A 25,932-nucleotide genomic window follows, 5' to 3' on the forward strand; every position below is an offset into this window, starting at 1 on the left:
TTTTTATTCTAGGCATCACCCTCTGCTCCCTTTACTGGAAAATGTACTAATACTGTTTCCACGGCAACTAAAAATGAATTTTCATGGATATCTGACAAGTCATATAACCTATGGGCCTACCAGGTACTTGGTTTGACTGTCTGCAGCATAAGCAAAAGAAGAGTAGTAACTCTTCAGCATCTGTGTTCTATCAATTGTACAGCTTGGCATCACCACATAGAACCACACATGTATGGCACGGAGCATACAGATCTGAAGACACACACACACACGCAATATTTGATTCATATTAAGTGAGATCTTTCAATTATCACTGTGTATAGCACACAAAATATCTGAATTAAATAATACAGAAAATCATTGTCCAAGGATGAAAAATTTTGATCGGCCGGTACTTGAAAAGATCTTTTTATTAAAAATGTGTACAATTGTTGTGTATATGGGAATTATTAACCTCTAATCAAATTAAGCATGTTACAGTTTGTCATATGCAGAAGTTGGGATTTTCCTGGGAATACAAGGTATACTTTAGAGCCCACGGGGTATATTTACTAAACTGTGGCTTTTAAAAAGTGGAGATATTGCCTATAGCAACCAATCAGATTCTAGCTGTCATTTTGTAGAATGCACTAAATAAATAACTAGAATCTGATTGGTTGCTATAGACAACATCTCCTATTTTTCAAACCCACCGTTTGGTAAATATACCTCCAGGACACAAGTGTGAATGTGAGAAATATCATATCAAACTAATGGCCTTATTTACCACTAGCCATGCATGTGGTTCAGTGCAAGGGCTCCATGAGCGATTTCTCTAAATGGAAAGGAGACACATTTGCAGGTGAAATATTAATGCTGTCACCACCTTCTCATTATTCCAGTCATGTGCCAAAAACTTCATTGATGAGCTTATAAACATAGCATGACACAGAGACCAGTAGTTCTCTAGTCTGTCCGATTTCTCCAGCTGTTTCCTCTTGTTGCTTTCGCTTCAGGAGGCAATGACGAAAACTACTGACCTGGTGGGGTCTTTAGTGTTCGGAAGAGTGCGCAAGTGTTTAATTCATTGTAGCATAAGCATTCTTGGCTTGTCCTCTTTTGAGTGTGTCACCTGTTGTGAAACACTGTAATTAATGGCAGAACAAAACTACACCTCCCTTTTGTTTACCAATTTCTGAAGGACAAAATATTGTCTCGTTATCGAAACTGTAGAGCCCTTTGTGTGATGTGAGTTTGTGCTGAGAAAACTCTGCTCCTGAATAATCTACGTTTTTCTCAATGTACAAAACACAAAGTAAAGACAGAAGTACACATTACAACGTGCCCATCAGTGGTGTTTTGCATGTAAACAATAGGTAAAATTGTGATGTAGTTAGCAATGGAACCAATCAACTATTTAACCCCATACAGTAATGCACCTGACTCCACTTTTATATAAATGTTGACATATACTTTTATATGAGTCGTATGGGATGAAAGTGTACCCATCACCTACTCATAGTGGAGACAGTGTTTTTCTGGGCTAAGCCAATATTCAGGAGAATTCAGCCTTATGAATTCACTAGGGACTAGTAACATCGCTGAGGCATGAGACTGTGCCTCATGCCTCAGTGATTTGATAGGCTGAACATTTGATTCAGCTCAGGAAATTACCTCTTAACTTTGTGTAGGTGGTGGGACCATTCTCAGATCATTTCCTTCATATTGCAGAATCAATGAAACCAGTTAAACACATATCTCTTCCAGTGTATTGTGCAAAAACATTTTATAAATGTGTTGTGTGGTTTTTCTTAAATAATATTTTATATACAGAGAAGCACTGTTTAATTGTAATGTTGATATTCCATATAGGATATATTATACTACAGTTTGACAGATTTCTAAAGTGGATCCTTTCTGACACATCGGCAATCCCTCCCTGTAAGTGATCATTCTGGTAGATGTTCCGTTACTGTTCTTAGAACACTGGTTCTAGAGCTCATTTATCTCTGTTCGGTCCATTAATGTAAAGTTCCCCTTCTAACACGGTTTCTGAGCCAGCTATTTCCCTTTCACATATTTAATGACTGGCTGGTTTAATTGGTTCCAGTAATGTCATAGGAAACCTTGGCTCATGTGCAGTGAAATGAGTAAATGAATGGAGCAGTATTTGAGGATCACGTTTAATATAGTGATTTATTCACAGACCGGATGTTTGCTGTAAAGGTTATGTAAAAACATTGCATTAGATGGCAGATGAGAATTGGCTGGCCTCATTATAAGCAGAAACAAACATCAGAACAGTATTGATATACGAGTGATGTTTGCAGCGGTAGTTTCTGCGTATAGCAGACTGTTAAAGAAGATTGTACATTGTAGTGCAGCAAATATAGGCATTGTCCTAGCCAAACGCAAGTGTCCTCAAAATGGGATTGATGCCGAAGATTGATATTGTAGAGATCAGTCGGATCTTTGAATTCAGTTGATCCAATTGGTAGATGACCACTGATGCTCTGCGTGTGTTCATCTGCCGACTGCTCTAACAAGCTCACATGTCAAGCTCTGAACAGCAAGATGTGTGTGGGAACCTAATACTCTATGTAATCTAATCACAGTGGCATGAATATGACTCCATTATGTTTCTGCACAACCTGGTATCCTCTGGGTGTTTACAAACCACTGCTGCAAACTGGTTTCCATGTGAAATGATTTGCAATCACTGGACTTGTTTAAAAACATTGTTTGTATAGAACTATTTGTACTGAGTACTCCCAAGGTCTGGGACTGTACACAGTAATATGGTAATATTTGTATATTGATGTTACAGTCAGGGTAATACAGTTCTATATAACTATTCAGGATCTTGTAAAACATGTGCCAGTAGACAGGTCATATAACACTTGTGTAAAGATGGTAGTCATGTTTTCTAACATGGTAAGGCCATACTAGATATGTTTTACTTATTTGTTATTATGGAAGTAGTGGACATCATGAGCCTTATGTAGAGTTGGACAAAGTCCATGTGCGCAGCATAAAATATTTCCCTGCTGTGCATGAATTAGACTTGGGTCTGTATACTGAGTCAGGCGCATCTTGCATATATCACTCTTTCAGCTTATAGAGGCTGATCGGTGGAGGCAAGGGCCGTGCAAGTGTAGGCCAAGTAGAGTAAAGGCGTGGTCAAGAAATGCAACAGATGTAGACCTGGATGCAGACACAGATACACCTGTCAGGAAGCATATCTGTTGCCGGTGCTGTACCCCTGGTTCAAATTAATGAGGATGATCGGCTGTTGCATCTGATTGGCTGAATGTGTCTTTACTCCTCCCACTGCTTAATCCAAAACTTAGCTGAGGCTGCTATGTTATGTTAAATCTCGACAATTTATTCACACTACTTAATTGTTGTTTGCATTGTGACCGCTGTAGGAAACAAGATTATCATTTGACTTTAAAAGAAAGCGGATGTTTGAATTTAATGGTATTTTAAATGTGACTTTCGCTTTTATGAGTAACATTGTCCATATGATATACATATATGACTCTTCGCTTGAGTTTTGTATTGTGTACTGCATACAAATATGCTAATGCATTTGTCTGTGTCTCTGTCTGTCTGTGTGTATGTTAAGGAATTTAGGGAATTTAGACTGTAAGCTCGAATGGGGCAGGGACTGATGTGAGTTAGTTCTCTGTACAGCGCTGCGGAATTAGTGGCGCTATATAAATAAATGGTGATGATGATGATGATTTGATGCTAACACTGTCAAGCTACATCTCTACACTTTATGTATAGGCTTGTATCCCCAGCCATAAACTATATATATATATATATATATATATATATATATATATATATATATATATATATATATATATATATGTATATATATTTTTGTTTATTTTTTTTTGTTGCAATTTACGTCTGCATTTTAGACGGAAATTATGACCAACTCTACATAAAGCCCCATTTGTTGAAATGAGGCTCTCGGCTTCATACATTTCATTTTGCAGAAAAAAGTCTGCAAATAGTTAGTCCATTTTGTCAGAAGCCAATTAACCTACCAGTATGTTTTTGCACAGTGGGAAGAAACCGAAGCACCTGGAAGAAACCCACAAAAACACGTCGAGAACATACAAATTCCACACATATAGGGCCCGGGTTGGAATCAAACTCATGATTCCAGCTCTGTGAGGCAGCGATGCTAACCACTGTGCTGATGTCAATGACTGTATATTCTGTACAGTGCCACATAAAATAATTGATGCTATATAATAAACAATAATAATTATAATATATATCTACAAAAAGACACAAGCAGATTGGAATATGTTGACCTTCTGCCCGGTGTTAAAATTGTCCCTTTCTTCATTTGCAGCTCTTTCCTCTGCCCCATAACATGCTCCACAGAGCAAAGCAAATGAACTTTGCTCCTATACATTTATGGCATATATTCTAATCTTTCTATCTAATGGTGCATGCGCTAATCAGTCTGAATGTTAATTATGACACACGGGTGCTGGTGAGTGCGTGGGTGAATACATTTCATTTTATACAGCCTGGCTGGATTATTTGTGAAGTTGGTTATCCAAGAACACCAAACAGCTGCTAATAGCAGTCTTCTCTCACATTATATGTGTAGTTGGGAAATAGATTACCACAAGAGCCAAGTTCTGTAAACGTACTATATAAGTGTTAGCCTGGCCAGTTACCATAAGCATGGTATTTGCTCTTGGTATATATCTTACACAGTAGATCAAAACAAAGACGTGGTCTATATTTATAACACGGTTCATTGCCGAGCAGCTATGAATTGAGCAATGTCATTCTGAATATAGCTTTTATTTGTTTTACTTTTTCTGACACAAAAATCTGTCAGGTAACTGCATTACTTGTCTTTCACACAACACATCTAAATAAATGTACTATTTGAAATTGTTTCAGGTTGTTAATAGACCAGTGGTTCCCAAACTTCATCCTCACACTCTGTGCCCTCCTTCATCCTCACACTCTGTGAGCCCCTTCATCCTCACACTCTGTGCGCCCCTTCATCCTCACACTGTGTGCCCCTTCATCCTCACACTCTGTGCGCCCCTTCATCCTCACACTCTGTGCGCCCCTTCATCCTCACACTCTGTGCGCCCCTTCATCCTCACACTCTGTGCGCCCCTTCATCCTCACACTCTGTTCACCCCTTCATCCTCACATTCTGTGCCCTCCTTCATGCTCACACTCTGTGAGCCCCTTCATCCTCACACTCTGTGCGCCCCTTCATCCTCACACTCTGTGCGCCCCTTCATCCTCACACTCTGTGCACCCCTTCATCCTCACATTCTGTGCCCTCCTTCAAGCTCACACTCTGTGCCCTCCATCATCCTCACACTCTGTGTGCCCCTTCATGCTCACACTCTGTGAGCCCCTTCATCCTCACACTCTGTGCGCCCCTTCATCCTCACACTCTGTGCGCCCCTTCATCCTCACACTCTGTGCGCCCCTTCATCCTCACACTCTGTGCGCCCCTTCATCCTCACACTCTGTTCACCCCTTCATCCTCACATTCTGTGCCCTCCTTCATGCTCACACTCTGTGAGCCCCTTCATCCTCACACTCTGTGCGCCCCTTCATCCTCACACTCTGTGCGCCCCTTCATCCTCACACTCTGTGCACCCCTTCATCCTCACATTCTGTGCCCTCCTTCAAGCTCACACTCTGTGCCCTCCATCATCCTCACACTCTGTGTGCCCCTTCATGCTCACACTCTGTGCGCCCCTTCATCCTCACACTCTGGGCTCTCCTTCATCCTCACACTCTGTGCGCCCCTTCATCCTCACACTCTGTGCGCCCCTTCATCCTCACACTCTGGGCTCTCCTTCATCCTCACACTCTGTGTGCCCCTTCCTGCTCACACTCTGTGCGCCCCTTCATGCTCACACTCTGTGCGCCCCTTCATCCTCACACTCTGGGCTCTCCTTCATCCTCACACTCTGTGCGCCCCTTCATCCTCACACTCTGTGCGCCCCTTCATCCTCACACTCTGTGCGCCCCTTCATCCTCACACTCTGTGCGCCCCTTCATCCTCACACTCTGTGCGCCCCTTCATCCTCACACTCTGTGCGCCCCTTCATCCTCACACTCTGGGCTCTCCTTCATGCTCACACTCTGTGCCCTCCTTCATGCTCACACTCTGTGAGCCCCTTCATCCTCACACTCTGTGCGCCCCTTCATCCTCACACTCTGGGCTTTCCTTCATCCTCACACTCTGTGCGCCCCTTCATCCTCACATTCTGTGCCCTCCATCATCCTCACACTCTGTGTGCCCCTTCATGCTCACACTCTGTGCGCCCCTTCATCCTCACACTCTGTGCGCCCCTTCATCCTCACACTCTGGGCTCTCCTTCATCCTCACACTCTGTGCGCCCCTTCATCCTCACACTCTGTGCGCCCCTTCATCCTCACACTCTGGACGCCCCTTCATCCTCACACTCTGTGTGCCCCTTCATCCTCACACTCTGTGCGCCCCTTCATCCTCACACTCTGGGCTCTCCTTCATCCTCACACTCTGTGTGCCCCTTCATCCTCACACTCTGTGCGCCCCTTCATCCTCACACTCTGGGCTCTCCTTCATCCTCACACTGTGTGCCCCTTCATCCTCACACTCTGTGTGCCCCTTCATCCTCACACTCTGTGCGCCCCTTCATCCTCACACTCTGGGCCCTTCTTCATCCTCACACCCTGGGTCCTTCTACATCCTCACACTCTGTGCGCCCCTTCATCCTCACACTCTGTGAGCCCCTTCATCCTCACACTCTGTGCGCCCCTTCATCCTCACACTCTGTGTGCCCCTTCATCCTCACACTCTGGGCTCTCCTTCATCCTCACACTGTGTGCCCCTTCATCCTCACACTCTGTGCGCCCCTTCATCCTCACACTCTGTGCGCCCCTTCATCCTCACACTCTGGGCCCTTCTTCATCCTCACACCCTGGGTCCTTCTACATCCTCACACTCTGTACGCCCCTTCATCCTCACACTCTGTGCGCCCCTTCATCCTCACACTCTGTGCGCCCGTTCATCCTCACACTCTGTGCGCCCCTTCATCCTCACACTCTGGCCTCTCCTTCATCCTCACACTGTGTGCCCCTTCATCCTCACACTCTGTGCGCCCCTTCATCCTCACACTCTGGGCCCTTCTTCATCCTCACACCCTGGGTCCTTCTACATCCTCTCACTCTGTGCGTCCCTTTATCCTCACACCCTGGGCCCTTCTTCACCCTCACACACTGGGCCCTTCTTCACCCTCACACCCTGGGCCCTCCTTCATTCTCACAACCTGTGTCCTCCTTCATTCTTTTGCCCCTGCTGTTTTCTGTTACCATTTCCCCTCCGTTTCTTTACTTACCATACTTGGCCTTCTGTCTTCTATTTCTTCCGTCTTCTTTCTTCCGTCTCCTCTCTCCTGCTGCTGCTCACTGAATATGTCGGACGTGATGACGTCATGCCCAATATTCAGTGAGAAGCGAGGAGGGAGGTGGATGCTGGGTCCTGGGCGCCGCGGGATTGGTAAGGTTTTTTGTTTTGTTTTTTCCCTGGCCACGACACCCCTGTGATAGCGCCGCGGCACCCCTGGGAGCCGAGGCGCACACTGTGGGAACCGCTGTAATAGACTATGGGAGAACATGCAGAACACTGTATACCTCTACTTCACTCTTCTGAAAAGTACAGTGATATAATTACATCCTCTCACCTTTTCTGACACAACTGCCCTGACAACCTGAGCAAGTTACTACACCTGGTCCTGCTTTTGTGACTCATAAGGAAAGGACCTAAAGGATAACAATTGATGTCTTCTCTAATAACATGGTGCATACAGCTCAGACATATTTATTATTGAAAACAGCCAGTCAGACATTTGCAGGTATTATTTACAGGTATAACACTATTGCTATGACAACCAGGATTTCTTATTCAGCCCTTTTAACTTCCTTACCAGCATTCACTGATCAAAGCTAAAATCTTATTGTTTGCTGCAATGTTCAAGCTCTTTTTCTGTTATGGAGCCGCTGTTTCATCATTATCCACTAACAAAGCAGTAAAATAACAATCTCTGAGAGGCACCTTAGTGACTTGTTTTATGCTGTGGTCACTTGCTCTGCTATTTCCCATTGAATAACTACAGTACTGGGCACATTTGCTGACATGGCATTCTGGAAGCTCTTCAGGACACTTGGGAGGATTACGTCTGGATACCACATTCCTGCAAGAATAAACATGAAAGAAGTACAGAAATGAAATCCGTGAATTCCCTGGTCAGTGGAACAGGCCTACAGCACATGTAGTTGTACACTATCTGCCATCTGAATAAACACACAATAAAGGTGGAGTGGATCGTTTATGGAGAAGGGCACAAGTACATTCTTGTTTTTGCTCTTTTAATTTTTTTTTATTTTACAGGACAAGGAATTTTGCTCTTTTGCAAAGCGATTCCTTTACCTTTTTAGAGTTAACTATTTGCAGATTGTTTGCTCTTGATTTGTTATATTTACTCTATGAAGAAAATATTCTGGAAACCAGACAATGCCTCAAAACTGGAGACGAGAACTCCATGTACAATAATACTTTTAAAATAAATTCCCCTTTCCACGCCTAATAGAAGTACGAGATGCCATGCCTGGGAACCCCTGAGCTTTAGGGTATGATCACCATCACTAGCTCTACAATCCAACAGCCTGGAAAGGTTTGAATGCAGTAGCTGCATTTCATGGTTGTCACTGAAGCTGTGGCTGCCCTGACTTGTCCAGTCTACATTCAAACTTTTTCCAGCTGTTAGATTGGCATCATTGGCAAGGTTGCTGCTGTGTGAGCTTCTGTCATATCCTGCTGATTTTTTTTTTTTTAAAGTTTTATTTTTGCAAGGTCATGATAACAACAGAGAATGATTGACAAAGTGAGTACTGTTAGCAATAATAGTCAAAAAAAATAAATAAAGTCAACGACCAGCGTAAGACATTAAGGGGCGTATTCAATTGTTCCTCCGGCCGCCGGAAAAACATTTACCGTTCATCTCGAAATTCAGCGAGTAAACTACCGCATTAACGGTTTTTGTGCGCAATATTAGCGTATAAACGGTAATAGTTTTAGAGCGCTCATTTTTCCGGCGGCCGAAGAAACAATTGAATACGCCCCATAAAATGCTAAGTCAACTGAACTATCAAATATAGTAATATCATGTGACCCAAAGGTTTTTATAGAAAAAGGGAAGAAGGACAGAGAGTGTATCAAGCAGGAAAGGAGTGTGAAATGAGGGAGAAAAGGAAAGAAGGTAAGAAGTGACTAGATCCATTGTTTAAAGGAGAGAAGTCCAAGAAAGAAATGAGGCTTTAGAACTGGGTTAAGTAAAGGGTGGGCACGCCTGAAAGTAGAATAACCATGGGTCCCAAACCTTGGTGAAAGCTTTCGAGGAATTCCGGATAATACTAGTCATATACTCCATCCGTTGAGTCTGCCAAACTCTATTAATTATTTATTGTATGGGAAGAGGGGATTGCGAGCGCCAATCTGCCGCTCTTTGGCAGGTAGCTGCCGAGACAATGTGCCTAATCAATTTATTCTGGTGTTGGGATGCCGAGGTAGCCCCCATAGGGAGTAGAAAAAATTTGGACTCCAAATGAATGTCCACCTGGAGGATAGAATTAATCAAGCTTCTAATCTGAACCCAGAAGCCTGACAGTTTTGGGCACGACCACCATATATGGAGGAATGTGCCTTCATGGGAGCACCCTCGCCAGCACCGATCAGTTGAGTCAGGAAGAATTTTGCAGAGACGTGAAGGCACATAGTACCATCGGTAACGCCATATCCTGCTGATTATAGAAGGGGATATTCCTTTACCATTTTATTGTTCAACAAAATGACACTGATGTCAGACTAAGAATAAACAATGGGTTTTTCCTTTGTTCTTCATATATTAAAATGATGATTGTGTCTTGAGAACTCATTCATACCTAAGCGTGGGAAATGTGCTGTGTTTTTACTAATGCTCTTTTACTGGTAGTTCACAATAACACATGAGCAATAGGTTGTGCCACGTTCTAGAACTTGAAATACATCATTAACATTTTAGAACGCAGTGGCGGTTGGCCCTTATTTGACGGTATTAGCATATGAATAGTGCAAAAAAGTGGGTAGTGAGCAGTGAAGTGAGGCTCCTGTCACACTGATGCAGAAAGATTGTGGTGTCAAACACATCTCTATAAGAAATAAAGTTTATACTTCCAACTTAGTTGAAAATTGAACTCTAACGTGTTTGGAAGTCCTTACTATGGACACAGTACATTTCCAAGCGGATTGTTGAAAGAGCAACGCAAATCGGTAAGGCAGTGAGGTTTTGTCCCTTGATGCCAGGAGAGGAAGGGATTTTCACGGTTTGTAAATTACATTTCGTTCAACTATGTAGAGCATCAACGAGTAACACATCTCTTTCAGTGAGGGCTGTGTCCCTGCGGTCTGTTAAATTTTAGAGATTGGCACTACAGTAAGCTGCAGTGACTGAAGCTCTGCATGATGCAGAACGATCAGTGTTTGGAAGACTGGGCCAGACTGATAGGTGTGGGGGCTCTGTGGAACAAGGAGCTGCTGAATGCTTGTATGAATGAAACACTGTAACATCCTTGCATGAATTGTATTCACCCTATTTCATTCCGTGTTTGATTAAAGAATAACTCAATGGCCTGCTTTATTTCTGCAACAAGCCCCATCTCCAACTAGCAGAAGCTCTGAGATTACTGCCGTTTAGGAGAAACTCAGTCCCATAATTTTCCAGGTTGTATTGCCTGGAGTTCTAAGGCAAACTTCTGGAGATGCTGATTGTTCATCAGGCTTATTATTTGGTATACTATTCTAAGTAGACTCCAATGAGGCAGCAGCCATATTATAACAAAAGAATCCTTCTTTATAATGCAATTCCTACAACAAAGCGTCTCTCAGGTTATAGAGCAACTTGGTTTGCACAGTAAAATAAGATAATCAAACTCACATATTATTTTATAGATATTCGTAAGTAGTCTTGTTTGTAAATGAATACTTTGGAGGATAAGGTCAACTAATCAGCCTGCTAGACCAGTTTGGTAATCAGTTGGAAAACCCATCGTCACAGCTTAAAGAGGAAAATAATAGCATTTGAGATCACTCAAAATAGCCTATTTACAACATGCTGTAAATATACTGAATATAGCAACCAGTCAGATATTTGCAGTGACGTGTTAAGTGCAAGTTAGAGTAATGAAAGTCAATATATGATTGATACAATGGGTTTCAGCACATTTACACCATTTGTGCTATTCAATATGTCTGCCTATGTAGTACATATGTAGTACATATTCCTGAAACCTGTACCTCATGTTATAGACCCCTTTTATATGCCAATGTAGTTACAGAAAGCCCAATGTTATCCTTGTGTGCCTACCTCTACTTCCATGCAGATAATTGCAGATGTTTTTAGAAAGCCCAAACAACGCAGTCAAATTCAAAGCAGTGTGGGCTGTAATTTTGTTTAATTGCTGAATCAATAAGGATTGAGGTACAGAAGTCTTCCTGTGTTGCTTTTCCAACTTAAACCACAACTGAAGTATTCTTGTTCTAATTAACTTAAATTCAGAACAAATGTGATGCACACTTGCAAAACAGATGTAGAACTCCAGGGCTGTGTAAGTTGACATGGAAGAAAGATCTGAAGGCAAAATTGCAACAGGCACAGTTGAAATTGATGTTATAATGTTTGCAACCGTATATGTAAATATCGATATACCTGACTGTAGAAACTATTAGGCTAGGTACACACTGTAGCAAAACATAAACGATAAGCAATTTACAAACGACAGGAAAAAAGTATCCTGGTAAGCATGCCACCTTCAGATCTGTGCTCTTCATTAACCATCGGCTGTCTGTAAGACTGTCGTTCAGCAGGGATCCACCTCCATGCACTTGGGCTGCATTACAAAGTATGTGTGCCTGTCCCTCCCCTCATCTGTCGTTCCAATTCTGTAGAGTGTATACACACTGCAGAATTGAAACAATGCTGTTGCATTGCTGAACGAGAATCTCGATCAACAATTTCAGTGGCTTTGGTCATCATTTCTCTGTACACACTAAGGCGATATTGGTCTGAAGAGTTGTTTATCGTCCGATAGACCCAACCATTGGCTGAACACACTGTACTGTATACCTAGCCTAAGATACTTCACACACTATTATCTTATTTGCCTGACTACAAGCCTTTGTCCTCTATCAGTCATTTTAGACTCCGAAAGTCTCTGCTGAGTCCTTTAATGCTCTAGCCCTGGCCGCACAGGATTCTACCAATTATATTTTCCAGTTGCCACAATATCACTATGTGGGTGTCCCCAGTGGAAAAGCAGTATCCCAGAATAATCCAACAAGCTCCTGTGTGGTTTGGAGGTGGTCCATACAGAGCCACTAACAGCTGGACCTGTCCATCAACTTTTCTGGCCAAGTTGTCTATATTATGGCATTTGTCACTTGTGGATAATATTAGCTTTTTATGGATGTATAAAATAAATACTAAGTAAATGTTTTAATGGCTACAGGTTGACTTTTGCCCTATACAAGTATAACGTTTTGCATTTGCTGCATGTCAATCAGAGCTAAATAATTTGGCTCCAAAGGCTGTAGTTCATTTAGCCATACAAATGTCCTCTATCAGTATGGGGACTAATTATGTTCTTACCTAGATGATTGCCATTTCCTATAGATTCCCCATTTATCTCAGCCAAAGTCAGCACTATCACTAGCAGGAGTTAGCTATCTTGTTGTGGAGCTACAAGTCCTGTTGTTGTAGGTTGCAGACCTCTGATCAGCATGTTGTATGTGCAGGATAATGATATCTCAATGCTTATTATAACTGTTTTATACAGCCTGTTCCATGAGTCTAATCTTTGCACAAACAACATTTAAGTTTTCTTACAGTTTTATACTGAAGTTGGTTATTTTCCTACTATCAGAGAATCCCAATCAGTCGCACATAAGCGGCACCTGAATGCTCAAAACCGCAAAGAACATGTGTCCAAATGTTTTTTTTTTCTTTTCTTTCCTTTGACATGTCACAACTGGAAATGTCAAGGCTGTTCAGACAAGCTAATGAACGCTAATAACAGGCTGCTGTCTAATGTTGTGAAACGCGGCATGAAAGATGACAAAGGTCAGGCTGCATTTGTAGATTGTGCCTCACGGGAGGCCCAGGCACCAAACAGAACAATCTCTTAACCAATTCTTGCCATTTAATTTGCCGGATGGCACAGTAATCTTACTGTGAGCAGGATCTGTGTTTCTGCTGAGGATTTTGTGCTGCTGTAAATATCTTTTATAATCCTAGTTTATTGCACCCACCCTAATATAATACATTAAAGTATTTTGTATAACCCAGTCTAAGACATCAAGGAAATCAAGTTATTGCGATCATTAGTGGTTTGGATGAGATGATTTTGGAATCAACAGAAGATAAGTGTTGTATAGTGACAGTATTTCACACCTTCACAAAGGCAAGCCCAGCATATTGGAGGGGTGATGCCAAATGTAAGGACTGTCACTGTGACACGTATGCACAGCTTACATACAAATATTATATTATCATTTCTTAAGCTTTCCTAGCATCTTGTGGACAAGATTTCTTGGCATGGGGCAATTACAATCACTCCAGCCACATATATACACACGCAAACACTCATGTGCTCCAACTCCTGTTACAAGCTTATTTTTTGTTTACATGAGGGCATTCCGTGTATTATCCACGATAAACAGTATGTCCAGTTCATACATACATACATACATACATACATACATACATACATACATACATATATCTCAATGGTAAAAGTTGGTTGGCAATAGTTAAAGGAAAATTAAAATAAACGTTTGTCTGATCTGATGAAGGACATTTACACATTGATGGATCAACATATAATCATTTCCATACAGTGAAAGTAAAAAATGTTTCTGTTCCAGATTTGTAAGTGTGCAAAGATAATATTAAAATATTTTAAAATACATTTGTGAAATAGCAAGTTGTAGCTTTAGTTTCCATTAATACATTGTGTAAAATTGAACATAATCAAATTCTTTTAAATCAACCACAGGCCATGACCCTGTGGCACTTACAGTCTAATTTCACTAACAAAGACAATCTGTGTCCCTTATGATTTGGAGTAACCAGCAGTCCTGCTGCTGAACATCTTGTTATCCTGTTTGTGAGCCAAAGATCTGTGTGCTTTGTATGCGCTGGCACATGCAGTATGTGCTATGAGGCTGCCCATAGGAAATGGGAAGTTGGTTAGCACATGTTAATAGTGATTATAAATGGTTATTAATGAGCTGGAAAACTAGTCAAAGGACACAGTTTGTCCTTTGCCACTTAGTCTCCTAGAGATCAGCTGATTCACGCAGTGCCTGTGCAGGTGAGGGAATTAATACTGTTTTTCCAGCACGCAAAACACACTCTTGTCCTAATTTTCCTCTTGCAGAAGGTTTTTTTTTTACTCCTGCTGGCTTTATATTTTATTTTTTTCTAATTATTATTATTATATATTTCCACTGTGTATAAATTATCATGTTTCTTCCCGTTTTCCATGCTCAGCCATGACTCTCTATTTGTTACCTTCACAGTAGTATTAAGTGTAGGCCAACATGTTGCTTGCACATCTGACATAGGAAAAGCACTACAACCAAGTTGATTTGCAATATAGGCTTGGTTTTATCAAACATTACCTATTAAACAAAGTAAGACGTATGTTTTACATGTAGAAAAACACTGGTAAGAATTTAAAGCTTCCGTATAGTGGATACAACCTTCTTATGGCAGGAACCAATATTTATGAGAATACAGTATGTCACTTCACGGAAGGTGTCACTGTTTCCACGTGAAGGATAGACTGCATCAGCTGTGGTCAACCTGTGGCTCTTTGAGCTTTGAAATGTGGCTCCTGGCCAGAAGCATCAACAAAGTATAGTTGTCCAGAGTATATCTGATGGCATGTGGAGAAGTTATTTGGCATGGAAGGGGCATGTGCCGAGGGTTGATTGGCATGTATGGAGTATATGAGAAGGTCTGATGGCATGTATAGAGAATTTGGGAAGATCTCATGGCAAGTGGGGAGGTTGATGTATATTTAAGAGGCATGGGTGGACATCTGATGGCATGTATGGGGAATTTGGGTAGTTCTGATGGCACGTGGGGAGGCTTTTATCATTATTCTGAACATTTTGGCAGTGTTAAATATTTTATTTTTTGCTTAGCAAGATATTGCAAATTATGTTATATTTTCATTCAATGTATGTGTGTATGGTATGTATGTGCATGTTTATACTAGGTATATGTATATACAAACACATATAAAAGGTAAAGTTGGCTCTTTGCAGTACCTAAAGATATTTTTTGGCTCTTGGGCTCTGACTGGTTGGCCACCCCTGGACTCTATTCTCCTAAGAATTGGTTCAGCTCACAAGATGTTGTGCGTAGACAATGGATGGTAATTGTAAAGAAAGACATTTTTCATCAATCCTACTGAACAAGAGGAACGGTAATATTGAATACATGATAAAGTAGCTTAGAACAGTGTTAAATGTCGGACCCATGTGGATACATTTTAAAGGTCTCATGGAATATATCACTGGAATATATGGCTGGGCAATATTCTGTGTACAATATTAAGGCGTGTGTTTCTTTCTGTACACATATGTTTAGTTCCACTGTGTGTTGTCCCATTTACAGATTCTCCAGAGAGGACAGTAAAGAAGTTTAGTGCAGACAGAGTCAGTAACTACACACCTATCCTGCTGAGTACAGATGGGAGCACGTTGTACGTGGGGGCACGAGAAGCCCTGTTCTCACTGAACAACACCAACTTCATGCCCATCTCAAATGTAGGTACTTTTAATCTGCACTTTCTTTGGGGGGTGACAAAGCAGTCCTGTCACTTGTCTTATAGTAATGCTGTGCTTATTTGCTCTTTTTTCCAGCTGACGTGGGAAGCAGAGCCTAAAACTAAGAGGAATTGTGTTTTCAAGGGAAAAAATGATCAGGTTTGTTTTACATAACAGTCTAGTTTTAAACATATCTTACACACTCTTTGCAATGACGCTTAAGCCAATCCTTGGGGGTGGAGGGGGGATTTCCCCACAACATAAAAACGATTAAGTCCATTGGGCCCCATTTGGTACCTCTGGCTGGTCGGTACCAGGGAAATAATAATATAGTAATACCCCTATTCAAATATCTTAACCATAAGAGTGCCTGTCAATAGTGTGCCTATATTGAAATATAATAGTGCCCCCTGCTTTTGTTCTTAAATAAAATAGTGCTTCATTTATAATATTAAAAATGAGTGCCCTGATAATGTAAATGTATGAGATAGTAAAGTGGCAGCTTTCCTGAGTCCTAAGCAGTAGGGGGGAGTGGTGGGGGGTAGTCCTGAGATTTTCAGTTACAACTGGTGTCCCCTGACACCATTTTGGGGGGGATGTTAAATCCCTACTAGAGTCTATAATTCAAATTTCCTTTCCGCTGGATCCGAAATTCTTTCTCCTCCCTTTGGGTTTCCCTTCGGCTACCAGACACCAGAATAAGTTGGCCCGCCACATTATTTCAGCCACCACCTGTCAAACTGTTGCTGACTGTAAACACACTGCTCCCCCATCCCTTACCGCGGTTATCACCAGACCCTGACATATCCACCGCATGGAATTCATGACCAGCATCATCAATAATTCTTCCAAGTCCTTTAATAGAGTTTGGGACCCATGGATGTCATACTTCCAGTACCGCTCCCCATTTTCCTGATGCACACATCAATCCTGCTCACTACCACCCATTTCTCCCTCCCTTCATCTCTCCCAAAGACGGATCCTGCCACTCCGTCCTTTCTCTCTCTTTCTCCTTTCTACCTGCTTACCTTCTCCATTCTTTCTGAGTCCTTGTCTTCTCTACCCTCATCTCCTCCTCCTTTCTCTAGCTCCTTACTTACTCTTTTCTTTCCCTCAATCTCTGTATAACTACAAATATCCTCCGGTCTTTCATGATTGATGCCTCTGACCTGACCACTGTTTATTCAGTTTTCCCTCCTTTAGCCATAATTATGTTTTTGTACATTTGTGTGATGTACCTCTTCACTACACCATGATATAATATTGTCAGTCTTCTTGCTTAAGGACTGTTTAATAAAAATACATTACAAAAAACAAACAAAAAAAACCCGGAGTTCCCATTGTAACTTTATTTTATGATGAGCAGGAAGAGGGGAAGAGTCCTTCAGACAATTTAATTTATGTAGTGCGTTATTTTATACGTGAGTAAGTTAATAACCAATGTTGGTATGAAAGCAACTGTTGTAACTTGCATCCTGTTCATTGTTTCAGGGGGAATGTCAGAACTACATGAAGAGTCTCCTGCAGCTGAATAGCACACACCTGTACACCTGTGGGACCTTAGCATTTAGCCCTAACTGCACCTTCATCGTAAGCAATCTTCATTACCATAAGTGTCACACCTTGTTTGGGCTCATGTAGTGATGACATATCTTACACTCGTATTATTAGACCTGGTGGGTGTATAACTTCAAACATGTTGTCAAATATAGAATCTGGAATCATTCAATCATTTAAGGCATGATTCTTTTTTTTTTAGTTCTTGCTATATAATGTAATCTTAGATATAATCATACTTGTCTACTTTTAGGCGCTGAAGTCCGGGAGATCCCGGACAGGGGGCGTGACTAGAGATCAGGAGGGGGCGGGGCGTAGTCAATCGCATCATTTTGACCCCAACCCCGTGTCGAAAATGATGTTTTGATGCGGGGCCAAAATGACGGGATTCACCACAAATCACATTATTTTGGCCAGGTATTTGCCAGATGCGGGAAATTTGCCTGCTCTCCCAGGAGTCCGGGAGACCGACTCAGATTTCGGGAGTCTCCCGGACATTCCGGGAGAGTTGGCAAGTGTGGATATAATTCTACATTTTGGTAGTATCCATAAAACATGTATCTTGTTTTATAAGAATAGTCTTATTATGCTTTTCTATTTGACTGATTTTTCCACATTTACTAATAAATACCACTGTTCTCCCCAAGGGCTCTGGCAGTAGTTAAGAGAAGAGGGAGATGTGGGGGAGTATTTACATTATGGCTCTGAGACAGGGTGGGTGCTGGGAATTTGGAAGCTGTATGTGAGGGCAACAACATTTGATCAGTTCATAAATATACATTGGTGAGGTTTGTAGGAAGGTTAGTCTTTCCAGTCTGTTACATATAAAAATAGTATCTATATCCTGCCATAATTCCAAAATGCAAATAGCTATAGAACTTCAAGGTATGATAGATCTAAAAGAGGGATAACAGTAAGAAAAGACGCTCTAGGAAGTGTATTAAAACAGGAACAATTGAGGTATAAACATTTGTATATCAAGTATTAAGTACCCTAACATCCAATATATTGTAATAGTCCCCACAGGATGTTATAGAGATATATACAAAACACCCCTGCAGACTCTTCCTCCCCCCTAATCCACAAGGTTGCCCTTCACTATAACCATTACTTTTCTTGTCTGGGGAAAAGGTAATTTTATTACTCCATTAAGTGCATTCTGACAATGGACAATCGCTATTTTGAGGAGCAGCAATATCAATTTACATCTCACAGTAACACGGTAATTAGCCTGAGTGGCCTCCGGCTTGTATAATGAAATTTCCTGATTCGTTATGTGTACGGTTAGCTTTCATTGTGTACGCTGAGAGGATTCTGTCATGTTCCATAACTGAACAAATGTGTTATATATGCAGGCCACAGGCTGACACTGGTGTCTGTATATAGACTGAGCCCAGGGTTATTGTAGTGACTGTTGTATTAATGCTTATTACCATCCGTTGTATCAATGCTTATTATCATCCCAGTGTGTTCATCACCCACAATCTGCCATCCATGCTTGTACCACACCTCTCAGACCTCTCCATCTATTAATGTTCACCCTTATACATGAGACATTTCTCATTTCATCCATTTAATTACCAGACACTAGTATGTACAGAGTTAACCAACATATCTATGCAGCAGCTGAAAATGCATCAGTTAGTCTGCCGCGTCCCTTCCAATTATTCACTATACCAATATTTATACACATGCCAACTGCTCCTGACTGAAACGATAAATGGGAATGTCTGTGCACAGATGTAATGATACCCAAGGGTACCCATGAAAATGTGTAATCACTATAAGCGGGCACACACGCATACAACTGCTGCCTGCCTCATAGTTCCCTGCACTGAAACCAATCATACGGACATCAACATCTGTGCGCAGAGCCCAAGACGGGGGATACATAGCAATCTTTTAGTATATTTACAGTTAGTTAAAGAAAGGTTAGAACTGCAATACTCAACATGTAGTTTTGTCTCATACAATTATATTGGCACATAAGCTTATTTATACTTTGCATGTTCTGATATGTGTAGCTCCGTGATTTAGGGACGTTAATTATTCAGTGAATATGAAAGTAATTACCTTCAAATGTTTGGTAGAAATACCTGTAGAAATACGGTGCCAAAATCCACTCCCTTTCATTATTTATGTTAAGGTATAAATGTTTCCAAAATTAACAGTATTTTGGGGAAGAGTTGAATGGAAACTCTGAGGCCCTGTAAAGAATGGTCCACAGTTGACTGTAATGTCATGATTGTGTTGTCCTAGTCTGCTTGCTGTAACAGGTGTTTTCTTGTGTGCAGTAAACATGCTCACGTATGACCACCGTACAAGAATGGAATAATTCGTTTTTCACGTTCAATTCCAGAAAATCCATGATTTTACTTTCGAAACGGACTCGGACGGGAGCTTAACCATGGAAGAAGGAAGGAACCGATTTCCTTTTGATCCTGTATATAAGTCACCCACTATCATGGTTGGTGAGTACAGCCTCATGCAAGCCCATTGGAGTGTCTGTACATTATATATGTTTCTTTGCTGCTTTTTGTTGGCGCTCATCCAGTGCTTTTATCTTGCTACCAGATGGGGACATGTATGGTGGCACGATCACTGGCTTCCAAGCAAGCGAGCCCATCATTTTCAAAAGTCAAGATGGCAAGAATTCTCTGAAGACTGAGCTGTCCTTGAACTGGCTCCAAGGTTGGTCTTTGATTTCCTTCTTTGATAAGAATGTGGGACGTACAGTAGGGACTTTGGTTGAAACCTTCTTGAGTTGCACATGTTTGGCTGTCATGTTGCAACCATTTGAGACTTGTGCTCAAGCAGTGCATGCTGGGGTGTCTTAGTAAACCAGCATTAATTCCTTGGCTTATAAACCAGAACATTTTATAGCGTCTAGAAGGAACAGGCATTCGGTTTTATTACATTCAAATATAATTGCACTAAATTGTTATAACAGAGGAGGAGTGTTGTGGGAATGTTCAGGGTGGGTAGTATCCTGTATGCAAATAAAAGCATTGCTGGATTATTAATCAGCCTGGGGTGTGTATTTATGTTGATTAACTATGCAGAAGACCTGTTATTAAACTCATTACCCTGTATATTGTCATTGCAGACCCAGATTTTGTTGGCCTGGCTTATATACAAGAGAGTCTTCCTAAAGGGAACCCCATAGGCGATGATGATAAAATCTATTTCTTCTTCACGGAGACCGGAAATGAGTTAGATTACTTTGATAATCCTAAACTTTCTCGTATTGCCCGAGTGTGCAAGGTGAGGATGATAAATGTTTTATGGCTGGGTTGTAAGTGCCAATCCTGGTAAATCTCTAAATGTGTCCTGACAAAGAATGTATATGAGGTGAAACAGAAAATAGAGACTATCATGTACCAAAGTTTACTTTGTTCATAAACGTTACCCGTGGCTTTTATCTTGTGACAGATAGAGCACAATGGGTGTAAATGTCTATGACCACTATTTAAAAGACTACAATCTTTCTTTCTTTTTTTGCTTTGCGCAGGCAAGTTAATGTGAAAATATAGGAAGGTTATCTTGGAGACAGAGGTGAGGGTGGGAATTCTTAGCACATATATAGGAGGTGTTCTTATCTTGAAGACAACAAGAACAATGGCGATGGTTCAAAAGAGTTGTCTTAATTCACTGCCACAGAGCAAACAGAGAACTTTTCTATACAATTTATTTCCCTATATTTCTTTTACATCTCAATTAGGAAGTTATACGGGAACAGTATTTCCCTTTTAAATGGGGTTAGAGAGCCTTTAATTAAAATTCAGGTGCATAATTAGCCTGCATTCTGGGAAAATAAGCTTTTAAGGTTAAATATTTCCAGTGACAAAACCTGGGACTATCCTTGAAAAACCAGGACACATGTCCCTAATATTTTACTAATAATTTAATGCATGCTGGTGATGCATAACTATTTATTGATATGTATACTTTTTAATGTTATAGAGAGATTTTTACTGTTTAGGCATTAAAATATTCCAAATTACCTTATTTCTTGCCACTTAAAGTTAATATGTAAATGTAAATATGTTTAATATTGTATGTAGCCGTGCTTTGTAGCCTTGTGGAATATGTAACTGACCTGTCCTGGCGATACAAGTGTGGTGGGCATAGGAAAAACTTTCATCCCCATGAACAAAGCCATAGCTGAAATATATTTGGTTTCACAAATTTATAATAGCTATTTCTTATTTCTTAGCTTGTGTGCCTAGGCTTAATGTTCCACTGACCGCCAATTATTGACTTTGTTGTCATGTATAAATGATCTTTATGCATTTTATGAAGGCACTTTAGGGAAATGTCCACCATTCATGTTAAAATGTTTTTAGACGCTTAGACTGGTCATGCTGCTGCTAATGCCTTCTTTACTAGACTATTGGCAGAAATGAAAATGTTGGCATGGTCTTGCATGTTTTACTGCAGCAAATCAAATATTGTGATGCTCAATATATGCCAACAGAATTTTAAATTTGATGGAACATCGGTAAGCAGCCCGCACCACATTCCCATTTCAACACCATGTCAGGCTGCCCTTAGCCTGGAAAATAGTTGCAACATCCCACTGCCTATTTGTTGGATATTGTGTCTTGTATATGTGCAGAAGGAATACATCTCCCCCTGAAAGGCTTCTGTGTTGTTCTGCCTGAGATTCACTTAAAGTGTAATTTCCATTCTTTGTCTTGATGTTAATATCAGGCTGTACATGTGCTTATTCCTGCCATTTGCTGTACATTTCAAGGTGCACTTTATTAGATAAATAAAACTGTTACTTTGTTTCCATTGTTCTCTGTGATGCCATCTTCTTGTTCCTCTCCCAGGGTGACCTTGGTGGGGAGCGTGTCTTGCAGAAGAAGTGGACCACATTCCTGAAAGCAACGCTTCTGTGTACTCGCCCAGAAGATAATTTCCCCTTCAATGTACTTAAGGACATGTTTGTACTGACTCCAGGGGAGGATAATTGGATGAATACCATTTTCTACGGGGTCTTTACTTCCCAGTGGTACGTAGGAACTTATTAGTATACCCCCGATGTGTCATTGTGACTTGACCATGAACACTTTTTTATCGTTCGTTAGAGTCCTCTATTGTATTGTAGATTTCAGACTTTCTTTATTTCTTAATGACAACTTTATCCTACTTGTGTGTCCCAGGCTTGAGGGCCTGACCATTAAAAGGACTTGGTTTATATGAGATCATTATAATTAAAGGCAGTTGGCCTAAGTGGAGAAGATGTCTAATGTTTCCTGTAACTTTCAAATAAGAGTCTGTTCTGGAACGGTAGGTATGTGGAAGTTCCATGGGACCACTTCTCTTATATAAATGTACCTTTCTCTCCAGGAACAAGGGAGGTGTGGGCAGCTCTGCTGTGTGTGTCTTCTCCATGCAGGACGTACAGAAGGCTTTCAATGGCCTCTATAAGGAGGTGAACCGCGAGTCTCGGCAGTGGAGCACTTATACACATCCGGTCCCAGAGCCGCGACCTGGAGCTGTAAGTATTGAGAATGCCTGAGAATATCTGTAACAAGACTGAAATAGCTGCTATTGCCTTAACCTGGAAATATGTAATCCATCAGCAGATAGGTACTAGCTTAACTGTGGTTCTTTTGCTAGCAGAAATTCATTTAAAGCCCATTCCTGGCTTATGTAATGTCATCTAATGGTACCTAATATGTCTTCATAACAGACTCCAGAAAACCATGTATGGAGGTTTTTACTGGTTCAGTTAATGCGAGAGCAATTATATGTGACCAGACACTGTTCCTTTTTACTGTCATGTTCAAGAAAAATGCTAAATGTGTGAGCATACTTGCCACTTTCTCAGTATAATGTGTTAATACTGCCCTCTACTGGGGAAAGTGTAGGAAAACTTAATCGGATCCATGTTTTTTTTTTATCCTAACAGTGCATTACCAACAAAGCAAGGAGCTTGAAAATAAATTCCTCGCTTCAAATGCCTGACCGAGTATTAAACTTTATCAAAGATCATTTCCTGATGGACAGTCCGGTGCGCAGTCAGCCATTGCTCCTGCAGACTCAGATACGCTATCAGCAGATCAGTGTGCAGAGAGTCAGAGGTCTGAAGAAGACCTACGATGTCATGTTCCTGGGAACAGGTAATGGGCTATAAAGTTATAGAAACAGAAATGTGTATATATCCGGCAAAAACCGTTATAATAGTGTCTGCTCTTGCTTCTGCAGGACAAGTTTTTAGGTCCCTTTAGGGAACAATGTTAGTAGTTAAAATTTGAAAGGGTCATGATCATTGAAATGGTATATAATTGTTATTACTTATGTTTAAATGTGTTACCACTGTTATCTCTGTAACTTTCTTCTGTCACCAATGACTTCTCACTTTTACTTGTATCGATGGTCATTAGTTACCTTGTGTGTGAGGGAGAAGAGAAAATCTCATAGTATGAAGCTAGGACTTTAGTCTCAGTATGTAAAAATAATCTGTCTATATGGAAGCTGGTTTGATTGAGTCAGGAGGTCAGGTGAGGAGCCAAGCCACCTGACGGTGAGGACGTTTAAATCATAAACATGTAGTTCATGCAGTAACGAAAGGATGTGGTGTATAGTCTTCAAGATTTCTAAGAGGCAAGTTTTAGGATCCAGTGTTCATATCATGTCACAAAAGAAATAGGCAACCTCTTGCCAATAGCCAAATAGCTATGCACAGGATCAAAATAAGGGAGTCAAGGTGCCAGGGAGAAACTTTAGAAAATGGGTTCAAAGTAAATGATTAATGAGATAACCATGTATTTAAAATAGGGTTCGTGTTGCAGATTAAATCAAGATTCTATTGCTGGGAAAAACCTCAGTCACAACAAATGTTTTTGAAAACAGGTGGTGGTGTTATTGTCTATTGTGAATCCTTCATGCATGTCTGATGAAACAAGCAATGTGCTCTTATACATATAATATGCTATAAACACATTTCTGCAGACCGTATTGACAGAAGATGTGCACACTAGTGTGTGTATGTGTGTGCAGGACGTATGTGTATATATCTCTTTACTTTGTATGGTATTGAGCCTTTATGTGTGCTGATCATTTTTGTTACTATTGCAATGTAAAAATATTTAAGGACCACTAAACCGTAAATTGCTTTTTATAAAAGATTTACAGTCATAAATATATGTAATATTTTCTGAAGTTTGTTTGAAGTAATATATGTAAGATAAGAAAATAAGTCTCGCTTCATAGAGAGATGTCTTTTTTCTATGAATATCAAATGTGCTGTCAATAAATCTATGGATTATCATTTCTGATACCTTAAAATGATTGATAACAGCGGACAATAGCTGTTGCTTACGTTTACTTTAAAGTTGATTACAGAGTTGTGAATGTCAGTGCTGCTACTAATATTATGTTAATCTGCAGATGATGGGAGACTGCACAAGGCTGTCAGTGTAAATAAGAAGGTCCACGTTATTGAAGAGATCAAACTGTTTCCAAGTGCTGAACCAGTTCTAGAGCTGCTGCTGGATCACAGCAAGGTAAGAACACATTGAGTTGGCCTTGTATCTGGTGGGTGGTGTAACATAACATACGTATTAGCCATTCTATACTTAATAACCTTTTTTTTTCACTGGTTCTGATACCAGAACTCAATGAAGGTCATTTTGCTCATTAACCTGCTCACTGTGGTACAATCACACTGACAGGCACGAGATGTACGCAACTTTGTTCGGCCCCAGTGGCCGCATTCAGAGACCGCAACAGCTGAACAATGGAGAGAGGAGATACGTGTAGGTGTCTGCCAATGCAGCTCTGAGAGGTCATTCAGCAGTGCAATATAGTGTGCAGTTTAATGTGTAATGTAGATCAAGCTTTGGAAATGTAGTTCCACAACTGGAGAACCACAAGTTCCAGCATGCTCTGTCAGCATCTGGTTGCCATACCACAGTCTACTCACCTTTTTGTGTATGTGCAGTATAGAAATGTACTACTAATTACCAGATTAATGGACATTTCCAGTAATATTAACCATGTCCTACCGAGTAATTAAGGGGACATACGCTTGACTGCGAATACAGTGATTATGTTGTATTTGTAGCTTACGAGAATGCTATTTTTTTTTTCCTTTTTACAGGGTCTACTTTATGCCTCATCAGACTCCATGGTGACACAAGTCCCTGTCTCAAACTGCAGTATGTACACGAGCTGTGGGGAGTGCATCCTTTCACGTGATCCCTACTGCGCATGGAACAAGAGAAGCTGCCACAGTGTCCACCATCATCACACACATGACCCAAGCGCCCAGTGAGTGTACATTATGTCAGCTGTTAACAAGCATTGAGGAAGGTTGCACATATAGTAGATTGATTGCTTTGGTCTTGTGTTTCAGACATTGGCTCCAAGATATAGAAAATGCAAATACTGATCTTTGCCAGCAGGTCAACAGCACAGGACACAAAGGGCGTGTTAATATATCAAATGGTAAGTAGTAA

General features: G+C 40.9%; 1 protein-coding gene across 1 annotated transcript in view; it reads left to right on the top strand.

The window, feature by feature from the left end:
• SEMA4B (semaphorin 4B) overlaps window positions 1-25,932 on the top strand; it is a 161,068-nt gene that overhangs the window by 131,512 nt on the left and 3,624 nt on the right. Inside the window, exons 4-15 of the mRNA XM_075207806.1 lie at window positions 15,753-15,904; window positions 16,001-16,063; window positions 17,396-17,494; window positions 19,821-19,932; window positions 20,036-20,152; window positions 20,568-20,725; window positions 22,297-22,478; window positions 22,817-22,967; window positions 23,382-23,592; window positions 24,863-24,978; window positions 25,575-25,744; window positions 25,830-25,921. Of these exons, the coding sequence (XP_075063907.1) occupies window positions 15,753-15,904; window positions 16,001-16,063; window positions 17,396-17,494; window positions 19,821-19,932; window positions 20,036-20,152; window positions 20,568-20,725; window positions 22,297-22,478; window positions 22,817-22,967; window positions 23,382-23,592; window positions 24,863-24,978; window positions 25,575-25,744; window positions 25,830-25,921 (1,623 nt within the window). The remainder of the gene's footprint in view (window positions 1-15,752; window positions 15,905-16,000; window positions 16,064-17,395; window positions 17,495-19,820; window positions 19,933-20,035; window positions 20,153-20,567; window positions 20,726-22,296; window positions 22,479-22,816; window positions 22,968-23,381; window positions 23,593-24,862; window positions 24,979-25,574; window positions 25,745-25,829; window positions 25,922-25,932) is intronic.

The sequence above is a fragment of the Mixophyes fleayi genome, chromosome 4 (genome assembly GCF_038048845.1).
Source record: "Mixophyes fleayi isolate aMixFle1 chromosome 4, aMixFle1.hap1, whole genome shotgun sequence".
Classification (NCBI taxonomy): Eukaryota; Metazoa; Chordata; class Amphibia; order Anura; family Limnodynastidae; genus Mixophyes; species Mixophyes fleayi.